This window comes from Lactuca serriola, chromosome 5, assembly GCF_051521515.1.
Source record: "Lactuca serriola cultivar US96UC23 chromosome 5, Lser_US96UC23_V15, whole genome shotgun sequence".
Lineage (NCBI taxonomy): Eukaryota > Viridiplantae > Streptophyta > Magnoliopsida > Asterales > Asteraceae > Lactuca > Lactuca serriola.
Genome location: NC_136412.1, coordinates 20,648,944 through 20,671,334, shown reverse-complemented (window position 1 = coordinate 20,671,334; position 22,391 = coordinate 20,648,944). Strand labels below are relative to the sequence as shown.

The 22,391-nt window shown below is 33.9% G+C and overlaps 3 protein-coding genes and 1 long non-coding RNA gene across 4 annotated transcripts; 3 read left to right on the top strand and 1 right to left on the bottom strand.

The window, feature by feature from the left end:
- Positions 1 to 2,931: 2,931 nt before the first annotated feature.
- LOC145052156 (uncharacterized) lies at positions 2,932 to 5,494 on the top strand. The gene is made up of 2 exons (XM_078999968.1): positions 2,932 to 5,200; positions 5,297 to 5,494. Exon 1 carries the CDS (start codon positions 3,871 to 3,873, stop codon positions 4,990 to 4,992), a length of 1,122 nt encoding a protein of 373 aa, XP_078856094.1. The 5' UTR covers positions 2,932 to 3,870; the 3' UTR covers positions 4,993 to 5,200; positions 5,297 to 5,494.
- A 3,652-nt stretch (positions 5,495 to 9,146) lies between these two features.
- On the top strand, positions 9,147 to 10,796 carry LOC145052154 (uncharacterized). Its single transcript, XM_078999967.1, has 2 exons — positions 9,147 to 9,303; positions 10,205 to 10,796. The coding sequence occupies exons 1-2, from the start codon at positions 9,180 to 9,182 to the stop codon at positions 10,552 to 10,554; spliced, it is 474 nt and encodes a 157-aa protein (XP_078856093.1). The 5' UTR covers positions 9,147 to 9,179; the 3' UTR covers positions 10,555 to 10,796.
- Positions 10,797 to 11,316: 520 nt separating this feature from the next.
- Positions 11,317 to 19,545, top strand: LOC145052155 (uncharacterized). The gene is made up of 3 exons (XR_013683987.1): positions 11,317 to 11,664; positions 12,334 to 12,464; positions 19,155 to 19,545. It is a non-coding gene; the product is annotated as an uncharacterized LOC145052155 (long non-coding RNA).
- LOC145052152 (Eukaryotic aspartyl protease family protein) lies at positions 12,569 to 15,385 on the bottom strand. Its single transcript, XM_078999966.1, has 2 exons — positions 15,043 to 15,385; positions 12,569 to 14,074 (listed from the first exon to the last, which is right to left on the bottom strand). The coding sequence occupies exons 1-2, from the start codon at positions 15,275 to 15,277 to the stop codon at positions 12,804 to 12,806; spliced, it is 1,506 nt and encodes a 501-aa protein (XP_078856092.1). The 5' UTR covers positions 15,278 to 15,385; the 3' UTR covers positions 12,569 to 12,803.
- Positions 19,546 to 22,391: the final 2,846 nt, after the last annotated feature.

Here is a 22,391-nt window from a genome sequence, read left to right as displayed (position 1 = left end):
ACTCCTTGCTCGATCGAGCTCCTCACAACCACCCCCTAATTATTGTTTTTCAATTTCCGATGAACCTTCCGTCCCCTCCTATGTTGCATTCGATCGGACCAGAAGAAGAAGGAAGTCACCGGAGCAGCCCTGGAGTGTCGGCGCCCCTCCTCATGACCTCCCAGCCATCGCCGAAGATTGACGCCCTCCCTTTCTCGCGATCACCAGCCAACATCAAAGTTCCCTAGCGACTTCGACTGTACATTCGTTACCTAATCGTTGAAGATGGAGACGGACTGCAACCACCTACTACTTCCGTCTTCCTTCCTCGACCGGTGCTTGCCGATCAGCCACAAACAATCACCCCATCGTTTCCTGTTTCCATCCGCATCAATTTCCCTTCCTGATCTAATTAAGACGAAGGCCCCCCATTTTGTATATATTAATGATCTAATGAAGACGATTATTCAATCTGATACCTAATCAAATTGGTGGTGAACAAAGGAAAATGAGGGTGGCGTTTGGTTTCTAGGTAAAAATTATTCAATTGAGACACACACACACACATACACCGTCGTCGATCAGATTTGATGTTCATGACTAGGTTACTCTGTCAATAACAAAGAAGATGAAGAACAGAGTGAAGAATGTTGATTGAAATCGTAAGAGACACCGCTGCTATCTTTTTTGATTTAAACCCCCTATTTGTTGTGATGTAATTCATACAAAATGAGAAGCAGATGGAGTCTTCGTTGATTTCATGGCCGCCGCTATTGAATTTAGGGTTATTGTAAGTCATGTACCGTGTCAATTGAGGGAAGACTTTAACAATTGACTTTACCTCCCGACTAGGAAGGGGTTCACCGGATGACCCCTTCATTTTTTTGAAAAGGACCTTTTAAATCTTAAAGACATGAATTCGTACCCTTAGAAAGCAAAAAAATAAGATGATGGACCTTTTAAACCAAAACAAGTAAGTTTGTTGGGTTATAGTGACATTTACCCTTGAATTTTTAAGAGATCTGAATTTCTAAGAGGGTCTGAAATTTTAAGAGCTGAATGTTTAACATGTTGTTTGGTTGGGACATCTGAATTGCTGTGCCGAATTATTAAAATGACCATTTTATCCTTCTGTTTTATTTTTTTTATTGAATTCAAGTGTTTGTTTCGAAAATAACCTAATAAATTTATTAAGTACGTATTAAAAAAATATATAAACACCATATAAAATCCAAATTTAGCATAAATCAAAATTAAACACAAATGCAAATCAAATATATATTTTTTTAAATCCACACAATCATACTAAAATCCAAATAAAATCCTACAAATTTAGTTTGACTCCAATTGATTCGCAATTCTGGTCACGCAAATTATTCATGTATTCATTGCTTTGTGAACCCCATTCCATATTGTGTACGTTTTGGCCATCTTTCTCTCCCCCTTGTGCTTGACCAATGTTCTCCTCTAACGCCATAAATAACTTATCACGAGTATCGCATTTCCTTATGAAATTGTGGACTGCAAAACAAGCGACGACTATATCTCTTTGCACTAAAAAAGGAAAATGAGTCTTTCGCTTTAGGATTGGGATTCTCGCCTTCAAAACACCGTATGCACATTCAATAACATTTCTGAGTTGCGCATGTGCATGATTGAACAAAAAAAATGCATGTTTTCTCCCATTTCTTTGATCAATTCAACAAAAAAATGCATGTTTTAGCAACAAGTTAAGCATTGCAAATACATATTTTCAACAACAATTCATGCAAACAAAGACACATTTTCAACGACTACTTCAACAAAACAAATGCACATTTTCAACAACTATTTCAACAAAACAAATGCACAATTAGAAAAACTAATGCATATTTCATGATAACAGCAAGAACATATATGATTTCATTATAACATTAAACACAAATATAATTTCAGCTACAACATTTCAGCATAATAATCAAACAGAAAAACATTGAGCATAAGAAATCAAGCATAACATCAAAAATTCAACATCAACATTTCATCATATCCATTGAACACATTCAAATTCGATCGTATACCATCAAAATCGAGCATATAACATCAAAATCGAGCATAACATCAAATATAGATTACAATTGAACAAATTAGAAACTGATTAGCATAACATAAAAATTGATTAGCATAACATAAGAACTGATTTCGAGCATAACATAAGAAGAGCAATCGATTTTTAGAAGAAGAGAACGAACCTGTTTTCGATTTTTGATTTTCGAGTTTATGGCACAAAAGAAGAGCGTCGGCGTTGCAAGGGAAGCAGGCGTCGTCGACGATCGAATCAATTGCGTCGTTTCAGGCGACGTTGTCGGTGATGGGAAGCAGACGCGAAGGGAGAAGAAGACGTAGGAAAAAGACGCAAGAGCAGGAGAAGAGGAGCGTGTGTTATGTTCGATTGTGTGGTTTAGGGCAAGACAAGAAACGCGTCCTTTTTTTTTTAAATTCAGACTTTGTTCCTTATCTGAAAAATTAAGAGGTCTTTCTAATTTTAAAAGGTAAAAAATAAGACCAAAACAAACAATCTGAATCTTAATTTTTCAGACATTGCCTCTTAATTTTACAATTAAGTGGTAAACAAATAGGACCTAAATATATAAAAGAAAATATTAATGACTAAATGTGTATAAAGTAAAAAATATATTACCCTATTAAGTCATTTTTTTCGACTAACCTGGAGTAACGGTCATAAAGACTAAATGCGACAATTTAACAAGTTGAAGGAGTAAATATAATAAAAAAAAATTCAAAGGCCAAATATGTACAAATCAAAAAATAGATTACCAATTTAACCATTATTGTAAATAAAAACGGAGATAACGAGTGTAAATGTGTAAGGCCTTGGTGATAAACATTAGGGTGGTTTTGTGTATATATGTATACAACAAGGGGTAATTAGCAACACAAATTACCCTCGTTACGCAGACACAAAAACGAAAAAAAGAGTCGGGATTCGTAAAGCTGAAGTAGAGAGAGAAAGAGGAGAGAGAGTGTGTGTATGGGGTATCGGAAGAGCGCGATCAAAGAGAGAGAAAGAGGGCTCGTCGGAGTCTGATTCCGAGCGGCACAGATAGATAATCAGGCGGCGAAACATTAATGCGGCGGAGCAATTTCAGAAAAAATCAAAAATTTGAAACCAACGAATCAAAGCTATTGTGATTAGCTTGGGGGTTCAAACGAACAAAGACTTTGCAGATTGTGAAATCAAACACTTGAGTTTTTTGAATCTCAACTTTTGGAGAGCTATAATGAGGTGAGACTGGCCAATTGTTGTTTATTGTTAGAGTTCTTCGGAAGGTTACATCCTCTCATTCTATTGTTTTGATTCCCAATTCCGTGTGAGCATTTTGAAATTGCTGTTGGAAACTCTGCGAAGAGTTCAAATTCTCGAGTAATTTTATTGCATTTCGAGTTCTCGTTTGAGAATTTGAAAGATTGATGAAATTGGGAGCTGTGTAACTTAGTGATTTGTGGGTTTGCTTGGAATTAGAGGGACGTATCTTCTATCAAAATTAAGGGTTTTCGTTTGGTTTAGAAGTCAGTATCGTTATGGAGTATGTGTCCTTTGGTTGTAATTTGAATAATTTGGGGAGATTGCCTTTTGGAGGGAGAGTTAGTTGGGAACTGTAGTTCTAATCTGATTCTTTTCTGCTTACGGAAACCAAAATTAGGTTTTTTACATGATGTGTTTTGGTTATTCATTATTGAATCGATCAAGTTTATTCTGGAAGATGGGATTTTATAGATGGAGTAAAACCCTAATTTAGTTGGTAAAATTTGGGGCTTTGAGTTTTGGTTTTGTGAAGTTGACAATCAATAGTTGTGTGTGTGTGTTTTATGGAATTTACGTGTTGAGAAATGCAACCACCACAGCATCATTCATGGATCAATCTTGGGGAAATTAAAGGTCAGTTAATCAAGAAACTGGGGCTGGAAAGATCAAAACAGTATCTTGATTATCTGAATCTGTTTTTGAGCTTTAAGTTAAGCAAGCCTGAGTTCGACAAGCTTTGTTTAAGAACAGTTGGAAAAGATAACATCCGACTCCACAATCAGTTAATCCGTGCTGTTTTAAAGAATGCTTGTACAGGAAAATCATCCATCCCTGATGACCCTTCAACAACAGTTGGAAACAAGAAACCTTTAGATGGAGTTTACCATCAAAATGGAGGAGTTACAATTCCATTAGCCTTAGCCAATGGTGATATTCTGCCTCCATCCCCACGAAAGGCAAGAAGTGGGGCCCGTGAACGAAGAGTTGTGGACCGTAAAAGTGCTCTTGGGCCAAATGGGAAGACAAATTATACATCCATTTCATCATCTTTCCCACAATCGGGTGATTTTAGTGTTGTTTTGGAGAATGGGAATTCAAGTTCATCCCCTGATACTCGAAATGCAGCAGTGCATCATCATCATCAAGAACTCAAGAAACAACAAGAAAATGGTGATTTTGTTGGTGTGCATCGTATAGAGCATACCGAATCACTAGTTAGAAAAGATGGGAAAGGCGTATCAGTATCTGTGTCTGTATCTGATAGGGCTTCGTTACACGCTCCACTTGGGGTCCCGTTTTGTCCCGTGAGTGTAGGTGGGGCCCGGGCGTTACCAAGTAGTAGTAAAACCGTCAGTGTGTTGCACACTGACGGTTTGTTGGAAACCCCAACATTGAAGGAACGTATGGAGCAAATTGTAACGGCACAGGGCCTTCAACGGGTGTCAATGGATTGTGCAAATGTGATGAACATCGGATTAGATTCTTACTTGAAGGGTTTGATTAGGTCTTGTATTGAACTAAATGGAGCTAAGTCAATGCAAGAGTCAACGAAAAGCGATTTGGTCAAACACCCAGCTCAAATGAGGTCAAAACAGCTAGCAACATTGCTAGACTTTAGGGTTGCTATGGAGCTTAACCCTAAACAGCTTGGGGAAGACTGGCCTGTACTTCTTGAGAAGATATCTACACATGCTTTTGAGGAATAAAATTATTTGGGGTCAAAGTTTTCTGTATACTATTTTAGCTTGTGGTGTCTAAATTACCTTTTGGCTCGTCTATGGCCTTTGAGTGTGAAGCTATTTAGTGATCAAGATTCCAGGGGTATTTTAGGAAAACACCACATGTGTCAGCAACCAAAACCAACCAGAAGAGAATCAAAAATTGAAAATCGAAAAGCTGAATGTGAATGTGAATGTAAGGTTGCTTTGTTGTATGATTAGCATGTCTCACTGCATATTTTCTGCTTCTTGTGTAATTTAGTTGATGAGATAATTTAGAAAAGTTTTGCAGGAATAATCTGTGTAGCTCGTTACTTGATTGAAAAGTTGAGAAGCGCATAATCTGAGGTTTCTTGTGTATGTATTTTCAACACTAGGCATTGATTGAAATATCAAATATTAACAGAACATTTTGTAGCTGTAATTTATTTGTAATGAAGTATTCTCCTCTTTAAAGTAAGCTAATTATTTCACTAATGTTTTGGAATTCTTTTATGTGTTTACTTGTATAACGTTTCTGGTTTTGTAGCTGTAACTTTTATCTTGCTTTTAGTTCCGTCATATTTTGCAATAATATACTGATAAAAGTAAAAGAATTCAATGCACATGTAATAAAGTGACATGTTATCAGTTGCTATGGTAACATTTTTAAGGCACAACACTTAGCACAGAAAACACATGAAGATTTGGAGTTGATGGAGACTCGATTTGTTCGTTGTTTTGAGGTATTTTCTGCTTCTAAGTTTTACCTGTTCTACCATTTGTTGGTTTAACTTGTATTTGCTGATGAGTGTGTCCTTTTGCCTTTTTGCAGAACATGAATTATGCCACCGAGTTGATAAGGTCAACCGGCTGTTGACTTCCTATAATCCATTTGTATCTTTTCTCCTTGTTCAACCATGGTGACTTAGGGGTGAGCAATTGAGTAACTGGTTAAGGTTAGTTTTTTGTGGGGAAAATGGAAATAATCTAACCTACAAGGAAAAGGACAAATTTTCCTAACTTTTTGAAGATGTGATGTCGATTGTGGGGTGAACATATTGGTCCCATATTCTAGTAGCCATTTCCTAGTAATCTACAACATGTGGCTTTTATCTTTTGAAGAATAATGTAAAACTTAGTTCATTCTAACTATCAATTTTCGTCATCTAGATTCTTGACCACTCTTATGATATATATGATGTTATAGTGGTACCTATGTAGTTTTAAGAGAACAATTATTTTGATCAAATCTTGTAACTTTTTGTCCTGAAATGACCAAATGGTTCAAAGAAGCATTTGAAATTTGAAAAAGGATTACTTTGCTTATAGCTTTGTTTGATAATCTTATTGGGTAATACAAAAAAGTTATACCTCCTTTGATGAGAAAGAAAAAAGGTTGATTTGAAACTTCTTTTACTAAAAGTAAATTATTATCTCAATGTCTAAAATATTATCTGATTAGGATAAAATAAATAAAATCTTAAGTACTTTAGGTAATGATTAATTGGAAATTTGAAACCTAACCGAAAAGAAAATATTCAAGGCTTGTTTGTTTTGTGAATTTTGACGGAATCCAGAGGAATTGGAATGGAAAATTCCTTGGGTAAGGCGTTTGGTTGAGAATTTGGTGGAATTCTGTCTGATTTCATTAAATTCCTTGTTTTTTGGATTTTATCTTTCCTGGGGGGGAGGGGGTATCTTAATCAAAAAGACAAAAATAACCTTCCTGCTTTAGAATAAACACATGATCGAGCTCTTCATCCTCTGCTTTATTTCATGTTGCTTTCTCTCTACGTCTCAATCTCTCATTTTTCTTTCTCCATGGACAATGGACATGTATGTAACATCTCTCATTTTTCTACTTCATGGTGATGGTGTGCATTCACACTAAAATTTCGATTGAACCCTAGTTTTCTTAGCCTTTACTTTCACTTGATAGAATCATGGACTTGAAAATTTATCCAGCTGGTGATTCTTTTGAAAATATGGATTTTTACAAGCTTTAATTCATGACGTAGTTTAATTTCCCTGATCCCTCCTAACATTATTTTAAATCCAAAGTACGGTGTTTCTAATATGCTAAAGAAGAGACTAGTAACTAACTGTACACAATTTGAAGATAGTAAAATTATGGTGTTTCCAGTTTGTTGTAACCTTGATTGAGAGTTGAGAGTCGAGAGTCGAGAGTTGAGACTATTTATACAGCTATAAAGATGAATCCCCCTGCGCTCGTGTAATCTCGTTGCAGACATTTGATATCAAGGTTTGAAAAAGGCTTTAACAATTTTGTATTGTAGTCATGTGTTTATTAATTTATGTGCTAGTTATCATATCCTATCCTATTACGCAATGTTTTAAAAACCGATTTTTTAGTTGAACCGGTATGGTGATCGGTTCCCGATTCAACCGGTTCGACCGCCGAGTGAACCGGTTTCTATATTTTTCATGTTTTTTTTTCTAATTTCCTACACATACATACATATATAAATTATGAATTTGATGTTTACAAGTTCAAACATTAAAAATACACATAAAAATAAGTTGTAAATGAATCAAAATACATTAAAATACTACATAACCATAAATTTTAGTGTTTTACATCAATCCATATATGCTAAAAAGAAAATAAAACATAATACCGAAACGAAATATAGTTTTAGATGAATACAACCACATCAAAAAACTTTATAAAATTTAACATATGTTTTATTTAGAGAAAACTAAATATATTTGAAAAAAATACCAAAGTTTATTATGTAAATAATTAATTTTCATGTGCTTTTATTCGAATTAACCGGTTCAACCGGTTTATTTTGACCGGTTCAACCGGTTTTTTCTAAAAACCGGCCGGTTCAATCCGGTTCAGAAATCAATGTAAAACCGGTGATAGTTGAACCGTTCCCTCCCCCAATTCCCGGTCCAACCGGTTCAACCGGCCGGTTCAAACCGGTTTTTAAAACATTGCTATTATGTAACAAATAACTAACGTTCCTGTGTCTCCAATTTAGGGAAGTCCTTTTGGAAATAATAATTATGTTATTATAAAATACAAAAAGCATTTAAACAAAAATTTAATAAAGGGCGTTTTAGTCATTTAATTTGCATTTTTTTTCTTTTGAAAGATTTGTAAAACCAAATGCGTTAAAGATTTTATTTTATTGAGATTCTAATTCTTTAGAATTCAAATTCCTTGGAACCAATCACCTTCTTACTCTATTTTGAAGAATTGCATATACATTCTTTGTATATCCAACAAAATTTAATCCTCTATATGCATACTGATCAATTTTAATTCACAAGTTTTTTAATCACGTTTTACTAAAGATTATTTAAGATATTTTGATATGCAGGATAAAAAACTCGAGTGAAACATATTGACCAAAATTTTTGTTTGATCCCAATCCAGAGACAAGTTAATATTTTTGTATTGTTTTCAATAAAAACTATATATGTATTGGTTGAAAAAAATGCATTATAAGACTTCAATGTATTTCTAATATTTAACCAAAATCCGAACTTTTATGTTTTTAATATTTTTTTTTTTGATTTGTAAAATTCGTATAATATGTTTCATCAATGCAAATGAACAAACTTTAAAGCATCACGGTCACTAAAGATAACCCCAAAAATTTATGACACCTAAAGAATAGATTTCTAGTGAATTGTTATTTAAAACAAACTTTTAAAGTCTTAAATAAAAGAATAATAATAATTAAAAGCTGACTATCAAATAAGAAATTGGTTATTAATATTTTATATTTTTTTGAACGGCAAGCTTAAGAATAAGATTAATAAGATTAGTATTAGAAAAACAAAAAATCTAAACAAAAAACTCAGAATTACAAGAGAAGTTTGACATAGGAAACATGATAAATTTTATTTTATTAAAGGCAGGTATTTTGGAATATACCTAAAGAATAGATAAAAAAAGTTATAATTAAAAGCTAATTATCAAATAAGAAATTGATTATTAATATTTTACATGATAATTTTGTATATTAAACAATTAATTATTTTGAGGCATGATATACCAAAAACTAGTTATTTGTTCAATAGCCAGCGATGGGATCTTAAAGTTCAGAGAAATTTACAACTCCTAAAACATAATTTACATACACATACTCGCTTCTTGGCTCTGAAGATAAGAATCCTTGTTGTGTAAAAAGAAATCCCCGTTTTCGCCTTTTCGGTGGATGCCATCAGGGCAAATCGTTAAATATCATCTCCATCTCCGTTTGGAGGTGTATGCATTATATACCATAAATTTTATATTTTATTGCGATCCGTCGTGGTCGGCGGCACCATTTTCTGATTCTGGTATGTCAATTTCTCCCCATTTTTCTTCTTGTTTTTAGCTTAATTCGACCCCTTTGTAAATATATATGCGATGATTTTTACATGGAAACGTTTGTTAGATCCATGCTCGTTGTGATTTGATGCAACCCCGATTTAGTTTTCGCTTCCTGTTTTTAATTGATGTAATTGTGCATTGTGATTGAATATGCAAATTTTGGCACTCGATTTTATGTTTTTTGGCCGATCCATCTGATACTTGCGGGCCATATGCGCGTATGATCGAGTATAGGATTAATAAATGTAGATTGATCTAAGATTCGTACCTAATTTATAATAATTGTCTTATTTGGGTCTGAGAAACGTCAATGTTTGAGATCTATATGTTACTCTCTGAACTTCTATCTGCCTTTGGGGATGTTTGTATGTGCGTTTTGGGTGATTTTTGCTACTTCAAGTTGTAATAACAGGTTTCTGACGATTGGTAATGTGAGATGTTATATGATCATTTAGGGGTCAAACACTATTACTAAGAAACCATTCAAAAAATTGATTCTCAAAAAAGTGAAATCGTCTTCTTCCAAATGGAAATCGAAAGGGGTTTTCAGTATTTGAAAAGAGGGAAAGAAGAATAAGTCAAAATGTTGTGATTTTGGTTATTTTCTCCTACTTCCTTAACTAGTCAGAATTTATCCAACACTCAACTCCTTTACAACTTTAAGCAGTCTAATAAATACTAGTATTTTTTTGCCACCTGTTTTATTATGTCTGAGTATTAACTCATTAAGTGCTGATTTGATAAAAAAGATGCCTGTCTTGAGCAAGTGTTGAGTTGTTGTATGCATAAAGAGCGTGTATCTTTTTTGGACGGAATGAATTGTTTGAATGTGAGAGTAAATGACCATTTTACCCTTTGTGAATAAAGTGGCTGCAGATTATGTGGCGTTGAATTCTGGGTTCCATAAATCGATGGCTCTAGACGGTGTAATTACTTCACCTCACAGGAGGACTCAAACTGCATTTTCTTCAACTTCATCCAGAAAAAACTACACAAGTGGAAACGAATTGGGCAGCTTCTCGACAGTGGTCAGGCGACACCGCTTCCTATTAACTGCCCTTGCACTCCTTGCATTCCTATGCACCATTTATCTGTACTTTGCCATTACTTTAGGGGCTGCTGATGTCTGTATGGGTTTGACTGGATCACAAAAGGCATTGTGTCAGGTTCAACTTGCAAAAGACTCCATAGCTAAAGGAAAACTCAAGTTTATGTAGTGTCGCTCTCTCTCTCTAGGAGGAACACTTTAGAGCTAAATAGTGAGAGGTTTATGTGTTATTTATTATGTGTCTTTGTTAGTATTCAGAAAGAAAAGGGAAAGGAGCTATTGGTTTTTTGGTGATTTGCAGCTGAAAACTGTGAAGAAACTAGATTGTGTTCGTAGTACTAAAATTAGTGTTGCTTTTTTACTGTATTGAAATTAATAGTTACTGTATAAAATTGGATCCATAATTGTTTATCTGGTGTTTTAATATATTATATATATGTAATTTAGGGAAAAGGTTGTTGAAAATACATGTTTCTTCTTAGATGATGTATGTGTGAACTGTGAACACTGAATACTTTTATGTTTTTTCGCCAAAAACTAGGCTTTGTGTATAAGGAAGGGAAGGGAATGTTCGATTCCATTCCTTTGTGGTGACAAATAAACATGATTTTTTTTTTTCAATTCCCTGTAATGCTTTTTATTCAATTCTCTATTCGATTAGCGCATACCAAGCACAACTAGACATGAACATTAACGAATCTCTGAATTCAATTTGGAATCAGTAATATATATTTTAGTTCAATAATTTTATTTTAAATTATTTTAGAGGTATAATATGTTAAATAACGTTTGGACGTTTGGTTTGTATGTCATATAACTAACTTTCCAGTTAATTAATTCACCATGTTCACAAGAAATCAGATTTAACAAATACGTTATACTGTATATAACCACCCCTAAAAAGTCATTTTTGATAATGCTTCGTCTTTAGCTAAAGTGCGTTTAACCAATTTCAGAAAATACTGAAATCTGATCTGGATATCTTCTAATTGCACTGAAGTGATCAGAACAGATTTACTGCTGTGACAATTCGATTGCCGATGAACGAACGGAGGAAGGAATTCGGAATTTGATGCGGAGACCTGTAAATTGGTATCATGAGTTGAGGCGCTTGTGGAATCGATCAGTGTGGAAGTATTGTCGTGCATCATGATTGTATGAAACGTGTGCACAGATTCTGAAGCGCATTCGAGGACTATTCAAACTCCTTTTGATTGTTGGCGAGCCTCGTTTTTCCCATTTTCCAGTTCAAGGAAGCACCATTGATTCATTTTTACCGGTAAAATCTACTCATTACCAAAATTATTTATATTTTCCGTTGACACAACACCAATTTCTGTTTGGTTTTCAATTCCTGTGATGAGAATTACAATGCAGCGCCATTTTAAACAGTTCCTATTTGAATTCCCGAACAGAATCGAACAACAATTAGTTCGATTCAGCTTTACGATATCAGATGCGATAGTCAATTCGTGATCGTACTACAGCTGAAACAAATTTTCTTATATTTCAGGGCGTTAAGATTATTTACTCCTTCCGAATAATTCAATGCTTGAGATGACATCATGTACTCGTTCACATAGACTAACAACTTTGTCTTTCAACTGTTTGTGAAAATGCTTGAACGAGAATAGATCTAAAAACTCAATTTCAGCCCAGAGATTCCTGACTGAGTCATATATATATATATATATATATATATATATATATATATATATATATATATATATATATCATTTTATGCTTCTATTTAATAACCATATAAACTAGACCTATAACTGTTCAAGAAAATAATTTTAATTCTGAGCTTTCACAAGAGTTGTTGCACTCGGGCTTTCATTCTTGGTGTTGGTGCCTAGAAAAGATCTCTGATTCTTTCATCTAACATTTACAGAAATGACTTCATATCCCCAAATATTCTACTTAGTACTTGTTCATTTTTACTCAGGTTCAAACACTTTCCACTACACTCCAATTAACAGGGAATGATGCAGACTGATTGTTTCTCCAATTTATGTCTTGTTCTCTTGCATATTGCCAACGGCACGAATCATAAGCTCCCGAACCAAGAAATTCCAGGTGGGCCCTCTCATTGTACTTCACTACATATGCATTATGCGACAGTTCTGAAGATTCCCTTTTCCTGTGGCAAATATAATTAATTAATCTATCACAGTATCAAGTAAAACAATTCATAAGATCGTTTCCACGTTAACTTCTGAACTCAAATTTATACATTTAACTTGGTTATATTTTGTGGTAAACATAGAACATATTATATATACCCCTCCTTGGAGTCAGAAGATTCGTATTATCTAAACAAAACACTCAAAAATCATAAAATTGCAACAATATATTCTTTGAATGATATAATATTCACAACAATCATGAATCATGAATCATGTGCCTTTTGAGTTTTCAATCCGAACTGCACTTTTCTGTAGCAAATCCAAGCGTAGAATCCTTAGTATTGTACACAACCCTTGTATTTTTCTGCTGATAATTCCCAATAATACCAATTTCGTCTTCATCAGAAAGCCCCGCAAGAGCTAAACACACTTGAGTCGCATCAGCCTTTACAAAATATAAAACCCCGGTTACATCCACCTCAAGCTCAGCTTCCTTCCCAAAATGCAATTTAATTGTGGGTATGTCCACTTCTTCATAGCCAGATAAGTCAAAACAAGTATCCAAGATTGAAAAGGCAGGAGCTTTAGGAAAACCCGAAAATTGTTTTAAGAATTCGGACTTAACAACGTTGTAAACAGAAGGAAATAGCCGTGTGATTACCGTTCCCGAGTCGATTAGAATATCCCGTTTACCGAAACTCGGATCTTGTAACGAAACCCCTCCGATGCTAACTCCGGTTAGGTTAAGAAAGTAAAAGGTGGACATCATTGGGTTGGATATAAGGTTAGTATACGAAATAGGAGTCGAGTTTTTGTAAACCGAAGTCTCACCTCCTAAAATTAATGAACCGGGACCCGAATCCGTCACCGAAGGTAAACAATACGAGAAAATCCCTCCAAAAACATTGTAAGATTGAGAAATTACAGAAAGAGCACTTCTTCCGAGCCCCATAAGTCCGGAAACTCCCCCGAACAAGCCGTCATTAACCCGTCCACAACCAAACACGAAACCTTTGACTGGTGTCGCACCAAGTACGAGGTTGTCAGTAGCTAAATCGCCACGTGTATACGATCCATCTCCATAGCTAAGATAGTAGTTACACGATGACGAGTTAATCCCACAAACGCCTGAACTACCGGTGGCGTCTTCGAGATTTTCACAAGTTGTTGACTTGCATAAGACCGATTTATATGATAAAGATTCCGAGGGGTTGAAAAGTGGTTCTTGTTGATTGTAACACGAACTGCAAGGTTGACATTGGACCCATGTTAGGTCACTCCCGGTATCCACGATTACGGTTAGGTTTCTGCCACCTAATCCAACGGTCACGATGTAGTTTAGGGTATCGAGTTTGGCTCCAGAAGTGAGTGGGATTTCAGCTTGTGAAAGTTGTTGATTGAAACCGTTGGAAAGCCTGGTTTTGATTCGTGATTGGAGGGAATTGACTCGGATTTGATCAGAAAGTATGTGTTTTTGAAGGATTTGGTTCCAATCTGATATGGGTTCGGAACAGAAATCCCTATGATGCAGTTCTAATATAGTTGCACTCTTTTCTGTTCCTGAAAAAACAATATTATCACGTCTTAGAGCAACTACAATGCATAGTTCAATGAGATGATCGAATAAGGTGTTAATATTCAATTGATTAGGCTCAATCATAATGAGATAAATCGTTGGTGTTCAAATGAATATAGAGTTCGATAAATATTGAATTGTTCAATGGGAAATTGGAAACTTTTTTAATATAAAATTATTAACAAATAAATAATTTTTTAAAAAGTATGTTTTATTGAATTTATTTTATAGAATTCATTCATTGTAGAAAACATGGCATACGAATTCGTACAATAGATTTTATAAAATTACTTTATGAATGCAGTCTGTTACAAAAAACGTTTTAGTTGCTTTACTTATTTGGCAAAATAGTAGGTCTCTTTGCAAAATACCAATAACTTCGTAAATAAAAAATTACGAAAATTTCCATATTTTTCCTAATACTTCATATTTATATAAAGTATAATAATTTTGCAAAATATAAAAAGTTTTGCCAAATTATATATATTTTTGCAAAATATCAATAACTTCACAAAACAATAGGTTTTCCGGAAATAATTTCATAAATGAAGTTTATTTTACAAAAGGTACATTTTGCAAAAATATTATATTTTATAAAAGTATCCATAATTTGACAAAGCAATAGGTTATTTGGTTGTATTCTCAAAAGATAATTTCACTAAGATTCATTCTACCAAAATATTTAATTATGTTGTGATAACTTCCTAAAAGAGAGATAATTTGGCTCCTATTTTGGTAATTTTTACTGAAGAACCCAAACAGGAATGGATGGATTATAAGGAGTCTATCTGACTTGTATGTCATGCATAGAAAACTGTACACTGATCTGGAATTTGGAATTTAACCTCTGGAAAAAGTGATATTTTTGCATGTTGGGGATGACATACATATTCAGGGAAAAAAAATAGTATAAAGCAAAAAAGACAGGTGATTTATATTTTATAGTACTAACGTGATCTTTGATGGAAGCAATTGAGTGTGTCGGTTTGTTGCTGTGTCCACCTGAATTTCTTCAAATCAAAAACTTGCTTATCGCCATAGCCATGAACAACACTGGTGGCGTAGGTGGTCGGAGGTGCATGTAAAATGAATGAAAAGAGAAAGAAAAGGAGGAGGAGAGACATGGATTCTAGAGAGGGAGAAGGGGGGAGGGGTTTGAGAATCTTTGAAGAGTTGGAGGCTGGCATGAGAACAAAAGGGAAAGGGCTGGCTAATGAGTTAAAGGACCCCACTCTGGTTGCATGAGAAATTATTGAGCATTCACATGCATATCTACATTTTACTTATTGGAAAGAAAGAAAGAAAAAGGAAATAAATGTTTAAAATTGGTTGGATTAGTTTTATTTGATAGGTAGGGCTAGATTGGCTTGTGATTCTTCAACCATTTTTTATTGGTTTGTTTTTTTATGGCCGAGCTTCCATTGAAAATGACCCCCCTTCATCACGGAATCAAATTGCATTGCCCATTGCTTTTCCATTGCATCCTTATATCAGTGTTTTAAAAATCGGTTCGAACCGACCCATCGGAAATAGTTCGACAACGATAGGTTTTATGTAAATTTCTAAACTGGATCGAATTGGATTGTTTCTTCAAAAATCTGGTTGAACTGGTTTATTGGATTTGATTAGTTGAATTTCACTTAGTCTGTTAGGAAAAAAAAACACTCATTTTCAAAATAAATTAAACTGCTCGATCGATTAGGTCATCCGAAATGTATACAATAAGACTTTGCACATTAAAATACAATGCTCTATATGATATTTAATATATTAAAGATATGCTTGTTGATCGTGTAAGAATAAATGAGCTAGCATCAATATATGTCACAAAAAGGAAATAAATGAATGCAATAATAATGTAAATTACACTCTTTTGCAGTGGCATATATAATATGTTGCCTAACATATTAAGTAGTAGTTAGTGAACAAATACTAAATTAGTTAAACAAAATAAAAAGAGATAAAAAAAACATTGAGGGCAAGAGTCGGACCCGAAAAAAGAGCGAGACTGATATAACGTCTACGTTTCCTACTAGATTAGTCATAGTTTGTAATCACCTCGGTCAATTATCGAAACATTTATATGAATGAATAAGAAAAGATTATTCATCTATTTATGTGCTTATGTGTTTTATACGATACTTTATGCAAATTATATAAGTATTTAATAATATAATAAATAAGATTAAAATACACATCAAAGATAAAAGATTATTTAGGACAAATAAGCTTAACCTAGTTGTATTATATGTAATGAGGATTTCGGGGATATAAAGATCGTTTGAATCCGACTTCGTATGAAGAAGTTATGCTTCTTCGAAGTTTCGTGATTAAACCGATACGACTCTGCATATCGTAAAAAATAAAATTTTGATAAAATATCTTTTAGCCTAAGTGATCTAAACGAAAGTCATAGTAGTCGTTAAACGAGAGTGTGCATACAGAGAACGTCTAAATCTGACTTCGTATAAGTAAGTTATGATTTTTCTAAGTTTCAGCGCGACAATGTGGAACATTAATATCGAAATTTAGAACAGTTGATTGTTAGGAAAAACAATCTAAATGAGAATTGAAGTTCTCATCCATACATCTATGTCGATATAAAGACAGTCGAGAACATATATCATATGAGACGGTTATAAATTTTACACGGATTTTAATAGTCTAAGAACCTGTAAAAAAATATAACTTTAAAAATAATGTCAAAATTAGCTGACATAGTCTAAATGAAAGTTGTAGATCTCGTCGATAGCTACGTGTGGATACAAAATCCATCCAAAACGAAACTCATATGCGCAAGTTATGGGTTTTTAAGAAATCAAGAAAATTCGCACGCAATGGCGCGCACCGACCAGATACGCTACGCACACTGACACACCACCCCAATCGCAACACAGTGCGCGACGTGCACTCATTTTCTGCCTATAAATTGACGCGATTTTCAGCTTAATCCTCACCCCTCTCTTAAATTCTCTCTTAATCTCTTCGAACTTTTTAGCCCTTTTACCCTCTAGTTCTCGACTACTTTAGTGAACCCCTGCGGTGTCAGATATCCTGAGAATAGAAGCTCTCGGATCAGCTTTCTACTCGTATATTTCCCGGTTCTCGTTAGATTACTCTGTATGTCAAGCTACACTAATTTATTTTGAGTATAACATTTAATTATAGTCATAGTCATTATTATGAACCTATAATTAAGTATTAGTGATTCAAAGTCATTATACTGATTGATCTACTTACGGGTGTGATGTCTATGATGGATTTAGTGAGATGTTTAAAGTGAGATTTCTAAACAGTATACTTTGTATACCAAACGGACTCTACCTCCAATATGATCCTACTTGGTTATTCCTTACTTGATAGATCTTGAAGTAGACATTGAGATTATTGAGGAATCTAGACTATCATTAAATTGTCGTCATGATTATGAAACCATACTAGGACTTAGTACCTTATATGTTTAAGTCTTTGAGAAGTGTTAAGGCGAAGCGTTGTCGTAACCTCGAGTCACCTATTTTCTTAGGTGAGTGAGTAGTTACTTTCAAGAACATAATTTAGTAAAAGTATCTATTAAATGTTATATGTTTTATTTATACTGTGTGCTACATGTATACCTATAATAGTACTGCATACTAGGAACTATACTGGACATAATTTGTCTCTGTATAAGTTTGGATTAGTTATAATAGGACCTGTATAATGTGTTTAGTTCCCAATAAATTAGATATTGACTATGTCTCATTCTGTGGTAGAGTGTGAGATCAAAGCGGAGTGTCGTATTCCTCCTCTTTCTTAGATGACCAGAAATGATGTGTCCAGATCAGACAACTGACAAGTATGTCTGGGTCATCGACCACAGTAGATGACAACACTTGAATATTTTAGGTGGTCCAATGAATTACCTTGCTAGTGTGGACTTATAACCCTCAGTTGTGTAGATAAATCATTTATTACTAACTTTGAACATTGGTTGCCTTTATATGGATTACACTGGCCATGGGCTCCCCTAGTTGTGTAGTCAACCAAAACCTTAAACGGTTTATCAGACATGGTGATTCCTCCAGATAGTCGTTGACTTAGGATTCGTGAGAATCAGTTAGGCTGGGTAGAATGTCTTTAAGGATATTTATGTCGGAGTTTATATACCTATATTATTTGTCAATGATTGTTTTTGCTGAAATGATATTATGATTTATTATCATTAAATTATTATGGGCTTGAAAAACCTATGCATCTCACCATGTTTCTCAAACCTGACCCACTCGTTTTATGTGCATCACATGTAGTAGATGTAAGGCTAATGAAGCTTAGTTAGGTTGCCAAGTGAAATAAGAAATGTGTATGTTATAGCATTTCAGGACCTTTTATATATTTATGTTGTAATGTATGTTTCGATATGAACGATGACATCCTCAGAATTTAATATAACAAAATAACTTTTGTTATCTCAATATGTTTTAATTAACTGAGAATTTCCGCCTCTCGATTAAATAAAGCGTAAATAAAATGTTTTAATCGGTTCTGAAAAATGGGAGATGTCACAATTGAATCAGTCTAAAATGAAAATGAGAACGATCCCAAAAGAAAACCAAAATGTTCCGAGACGGACCCAAGACCGGTAGCCAAAGTTTATAAACATAACATTTTTGTGTTAATTACACAATTTTTAATCACACATTATCTAACTTCTTTCATTTTTTATTTTATTAAACTTAAGTGTATCATTTTTAATAAATCTCAATCTATCATTTTGGTGTCAATCACATATGTTAACGGAAAAAAATCAAAATTGAAACTAAAAATCCGTAAAATACCAAAATCAAATTGAAAAACCCTGGAAACCAAACAAAAAAATGTGCACAAAAAGACCTCGAGACTGGTCCAAAAAAACGGACCAAAAAAGACTCATTCGAAAAAAAACCGAACCTAAAAAAAGACTTGTCCGAGACTGTTCGGGACCGGTCTGAAAAAGACCTGACCATTTCGAAACCAACCTCAAAAAAACCGAATTATTTTGAGACCGACCCAAGACTAATTTGGGATTACCAATATACTGCTTTGTAGACAGGGCATGGAATATGAATTGGTTTATGGAAAAGCCCAAAATATGCATTTTGGGATTAAGATGAAGTGAAGGTACAAATGTGTAGTGGTTTTTGGGATGAAGATGAAGTAAAGGTACAAATGTGTGGTGGTTTTTGTGATCAGATGAAGTGAAGGTACAAATTTGTAGTGGTTTTCGGTGGACAAACAAAAAAGGTGCACATGTTGGGTTCACGAGTCGGTACTAAGGAAAAAACAAGCCATCATTTGGATGTTGGACATATTATAAAGTACCATACTTCCAAATTCCAATTTTCAATTTTCAAAGATAAAAATCATTTTATATTTATTCATGTATTTCTGATCATTTATTGGGTAATAAAATTCATGTATGTGATTTCGATTTAGAATCTACCATGCCTTATTTTGTATATTGGAGTTAGCATGGGAGTGAAATGATTGGGTTTAGTGGGTGTTTTTTTTATGTGTTCTAAAATAGATTTTGTTTTTTATTTTCTAGTTTTTATTTTTATAGTCAAAATAATAAAATGATTATATATTCCGGTTAAAATTGGAGTAGTAACTTTGAACTGTACATTTGGAGTTTATAAAATAGGCGAATTAGAGAATACGATAAAAAAGTAACTTTTATTTCATTTATAGACATGTTTGGTAGTGGGTTTTGGGAGCTTATAACTTTTAGATTTTAACAAAAAGTTTGATTTGAACAAAAAGTTCCGATTGGAAGTATGAAATTTTACCTTTTAGTTTTTAAAAAACATTTCAAATAAAAAAAAAACTTATTCACGTAGTGTTTAAGAGAGTTATTGAATCTTTTTAATCAATCTTCATAATTGTTTTTTTATTTGCTATGTTTCATATTTAGCTTTTAGACAAGTGTTATTTTACGTAATTTATATATTTCAAAAGGTTTCAGTTATTTTTATTAAACAATCATATAATAAATAAAAGTTAGAGCTTATAACTACCCACTATATGCAAGTTTGTAATCATTTAAATATATTCTTTACAGAAATCGTAAGTTCATTTAGATATTATTTTTATCCTTTGTGAACGGTATTTGGTTGTACATTACAAAGGTATCGAAGAATTATACCGAGTAGTGTAGTATACCATGATTGTTTTGTTGACATGCAGATTTCTATCTACAATTATATTTCTATATGAACGCATACATGTGGTTGCAACTGAATCCACGTTTTTTGTTTTCTCTTCCTTTTTTTCATAGGTAACGTTTTTTGTACTCATTTGGGTTTTGGTGTGAAATATCTCATAATCTATTTGTAAACGTTTAATCTTTTTAGATGACCATTCATATTTATCTTGTTACCTTGTTTGGTATTATAAAATCCAATTTTGATTTTGTAAATCGAAAATTTTATTTGTCAACATAAAATTGATAGAATTGATGCTAACTTTGTCTTTTAGAAACAATAATTATCATTCTTAGTTCATTGTTATGAATTATTGTAAATTTTAAGGTTAGTATCCAGAAACTCATCATACCTTTCAAAATTTCGCGAATAAGTATCTAATTTTTTTGAGATAAAAAGTTTACTAAACTCGTTAAAAGAAATACAAAGATATTACTAATGATTAATGATTACTAATCCTGTATCATTTTTAAGTTGCTAATAAAACTCAATGTATTTTCTACTTTTTGCAAATGACACTATAAAGTATAAATTGTGAATCTACTATGAGTCTATGATTATATTTATGAGCGATATGGGCTTTATCCGCTATAGCCCCTTAGCCTCTTATCTACACGATTGGGCCCAGCCCATGCTGTATTTAATTGTATGCAGTAATGCGCGCATAATAATTTATAATTAAGAGAAAATCATGTTATTCTCTTTGTATTTTCCAAACTGATTCAAGACTACCTTGTAAAAACACGTCATTTGTATATTCCATGCTAGTTCAAGACTACCTTGTAACAAACGTCATTCCATCATCATTTCATCATCGGTATTTTCAGGACGGGTATGTTATTATGAAATGTAACACATAGAGTTAATACATATGCTTTATTGGGATTAAACCAACCTTTGATTTCTTTTTTGGAACCGGCGGAATTTATTAAAACCACGGCCTAAAGGAAAAAGACCGGACACAAAAGAAAAAACAAAAACAAAACTTACAAAATGTCAAAAGGGGAACAAACCCAACAATACCCCTATATTTCAGCTAACTAAAAACCATAGAAATCACATTATCCGCCAACTTTGAAGAGTTCATTTGGATTTTGTTAAACCAAACATCGTTCTTTGCTTTCCACATACACCATAGAAACCCGATAGCAAGAAATATTTCTCTTTTTTTTGGACAGTTCCCCAATGAGGCAGCAAAATTAACAAAATCTGAAATCGAAAGGAACCTTTGAATAGAAACGTCACACCAATTGAATATCCAGCGTAGAGAATCAAAAGCAATCGGACAGTCCAAGAGAATATGATCCGCAGTGTCCACACCACTAAAGCACATTTGACAGGAAATAGAAGACATGTTGATACCTCTCCCGGAAAGAGCTACTGCAGTAGGAATACGCCTCATACAAGCCCTCCAAACAAAGCTAATGCACTTGATAGGAACTAAGTAAAGCCAAACCGTGGGATTATTTATCAGGATAGTCAATTTACTGTCAATGAGGGCCCTAAGATCGCATACACGGAAAAACCATCAACAGTTAACCTTGATCTCCAAGTGTCGGGCCCATTGGATCTAACAACCATCCTTGTAACATCCCAAATAGATTTCAATTCCAGCAGCTCCTGAGAATTATTGGGTTTCCGCTTCCAAGCCCACGAGAAAGTGTCATTCATCCATCTGTCACCTAAAAGACAAGTTTTCCTCTTGTCTAACGCATATAAAGAAGGGAATTTCACTGCCAAAGTCCCGTTCTTTAGCCAGTCATCTAGCCAAAACAAAATTTTCTTCCCGTTCCCCTACCTGAAATTCAAAAATATCTGAAACATCAATATCAATATTGCCAAGTGTCAAGAAGACATTGACAATACTACTCCAAGTGCCCGGGAGAGATTTTTTTAGCCAACGAGTGAATAGGTTTCCTATCACATCTATGAATACTACCAATTAGTCGCCTCCGAAGAGAGTTGTTTTCCGTTTTAAACCTCCATATCCATTTTGTCAGGAGGGCCCAGTTAAGCGAGGCCAAGGATCCGACCCCGAGCCCACCAAACGATTTTGGCCCAAGCACCACCTTCCAAGCGACCC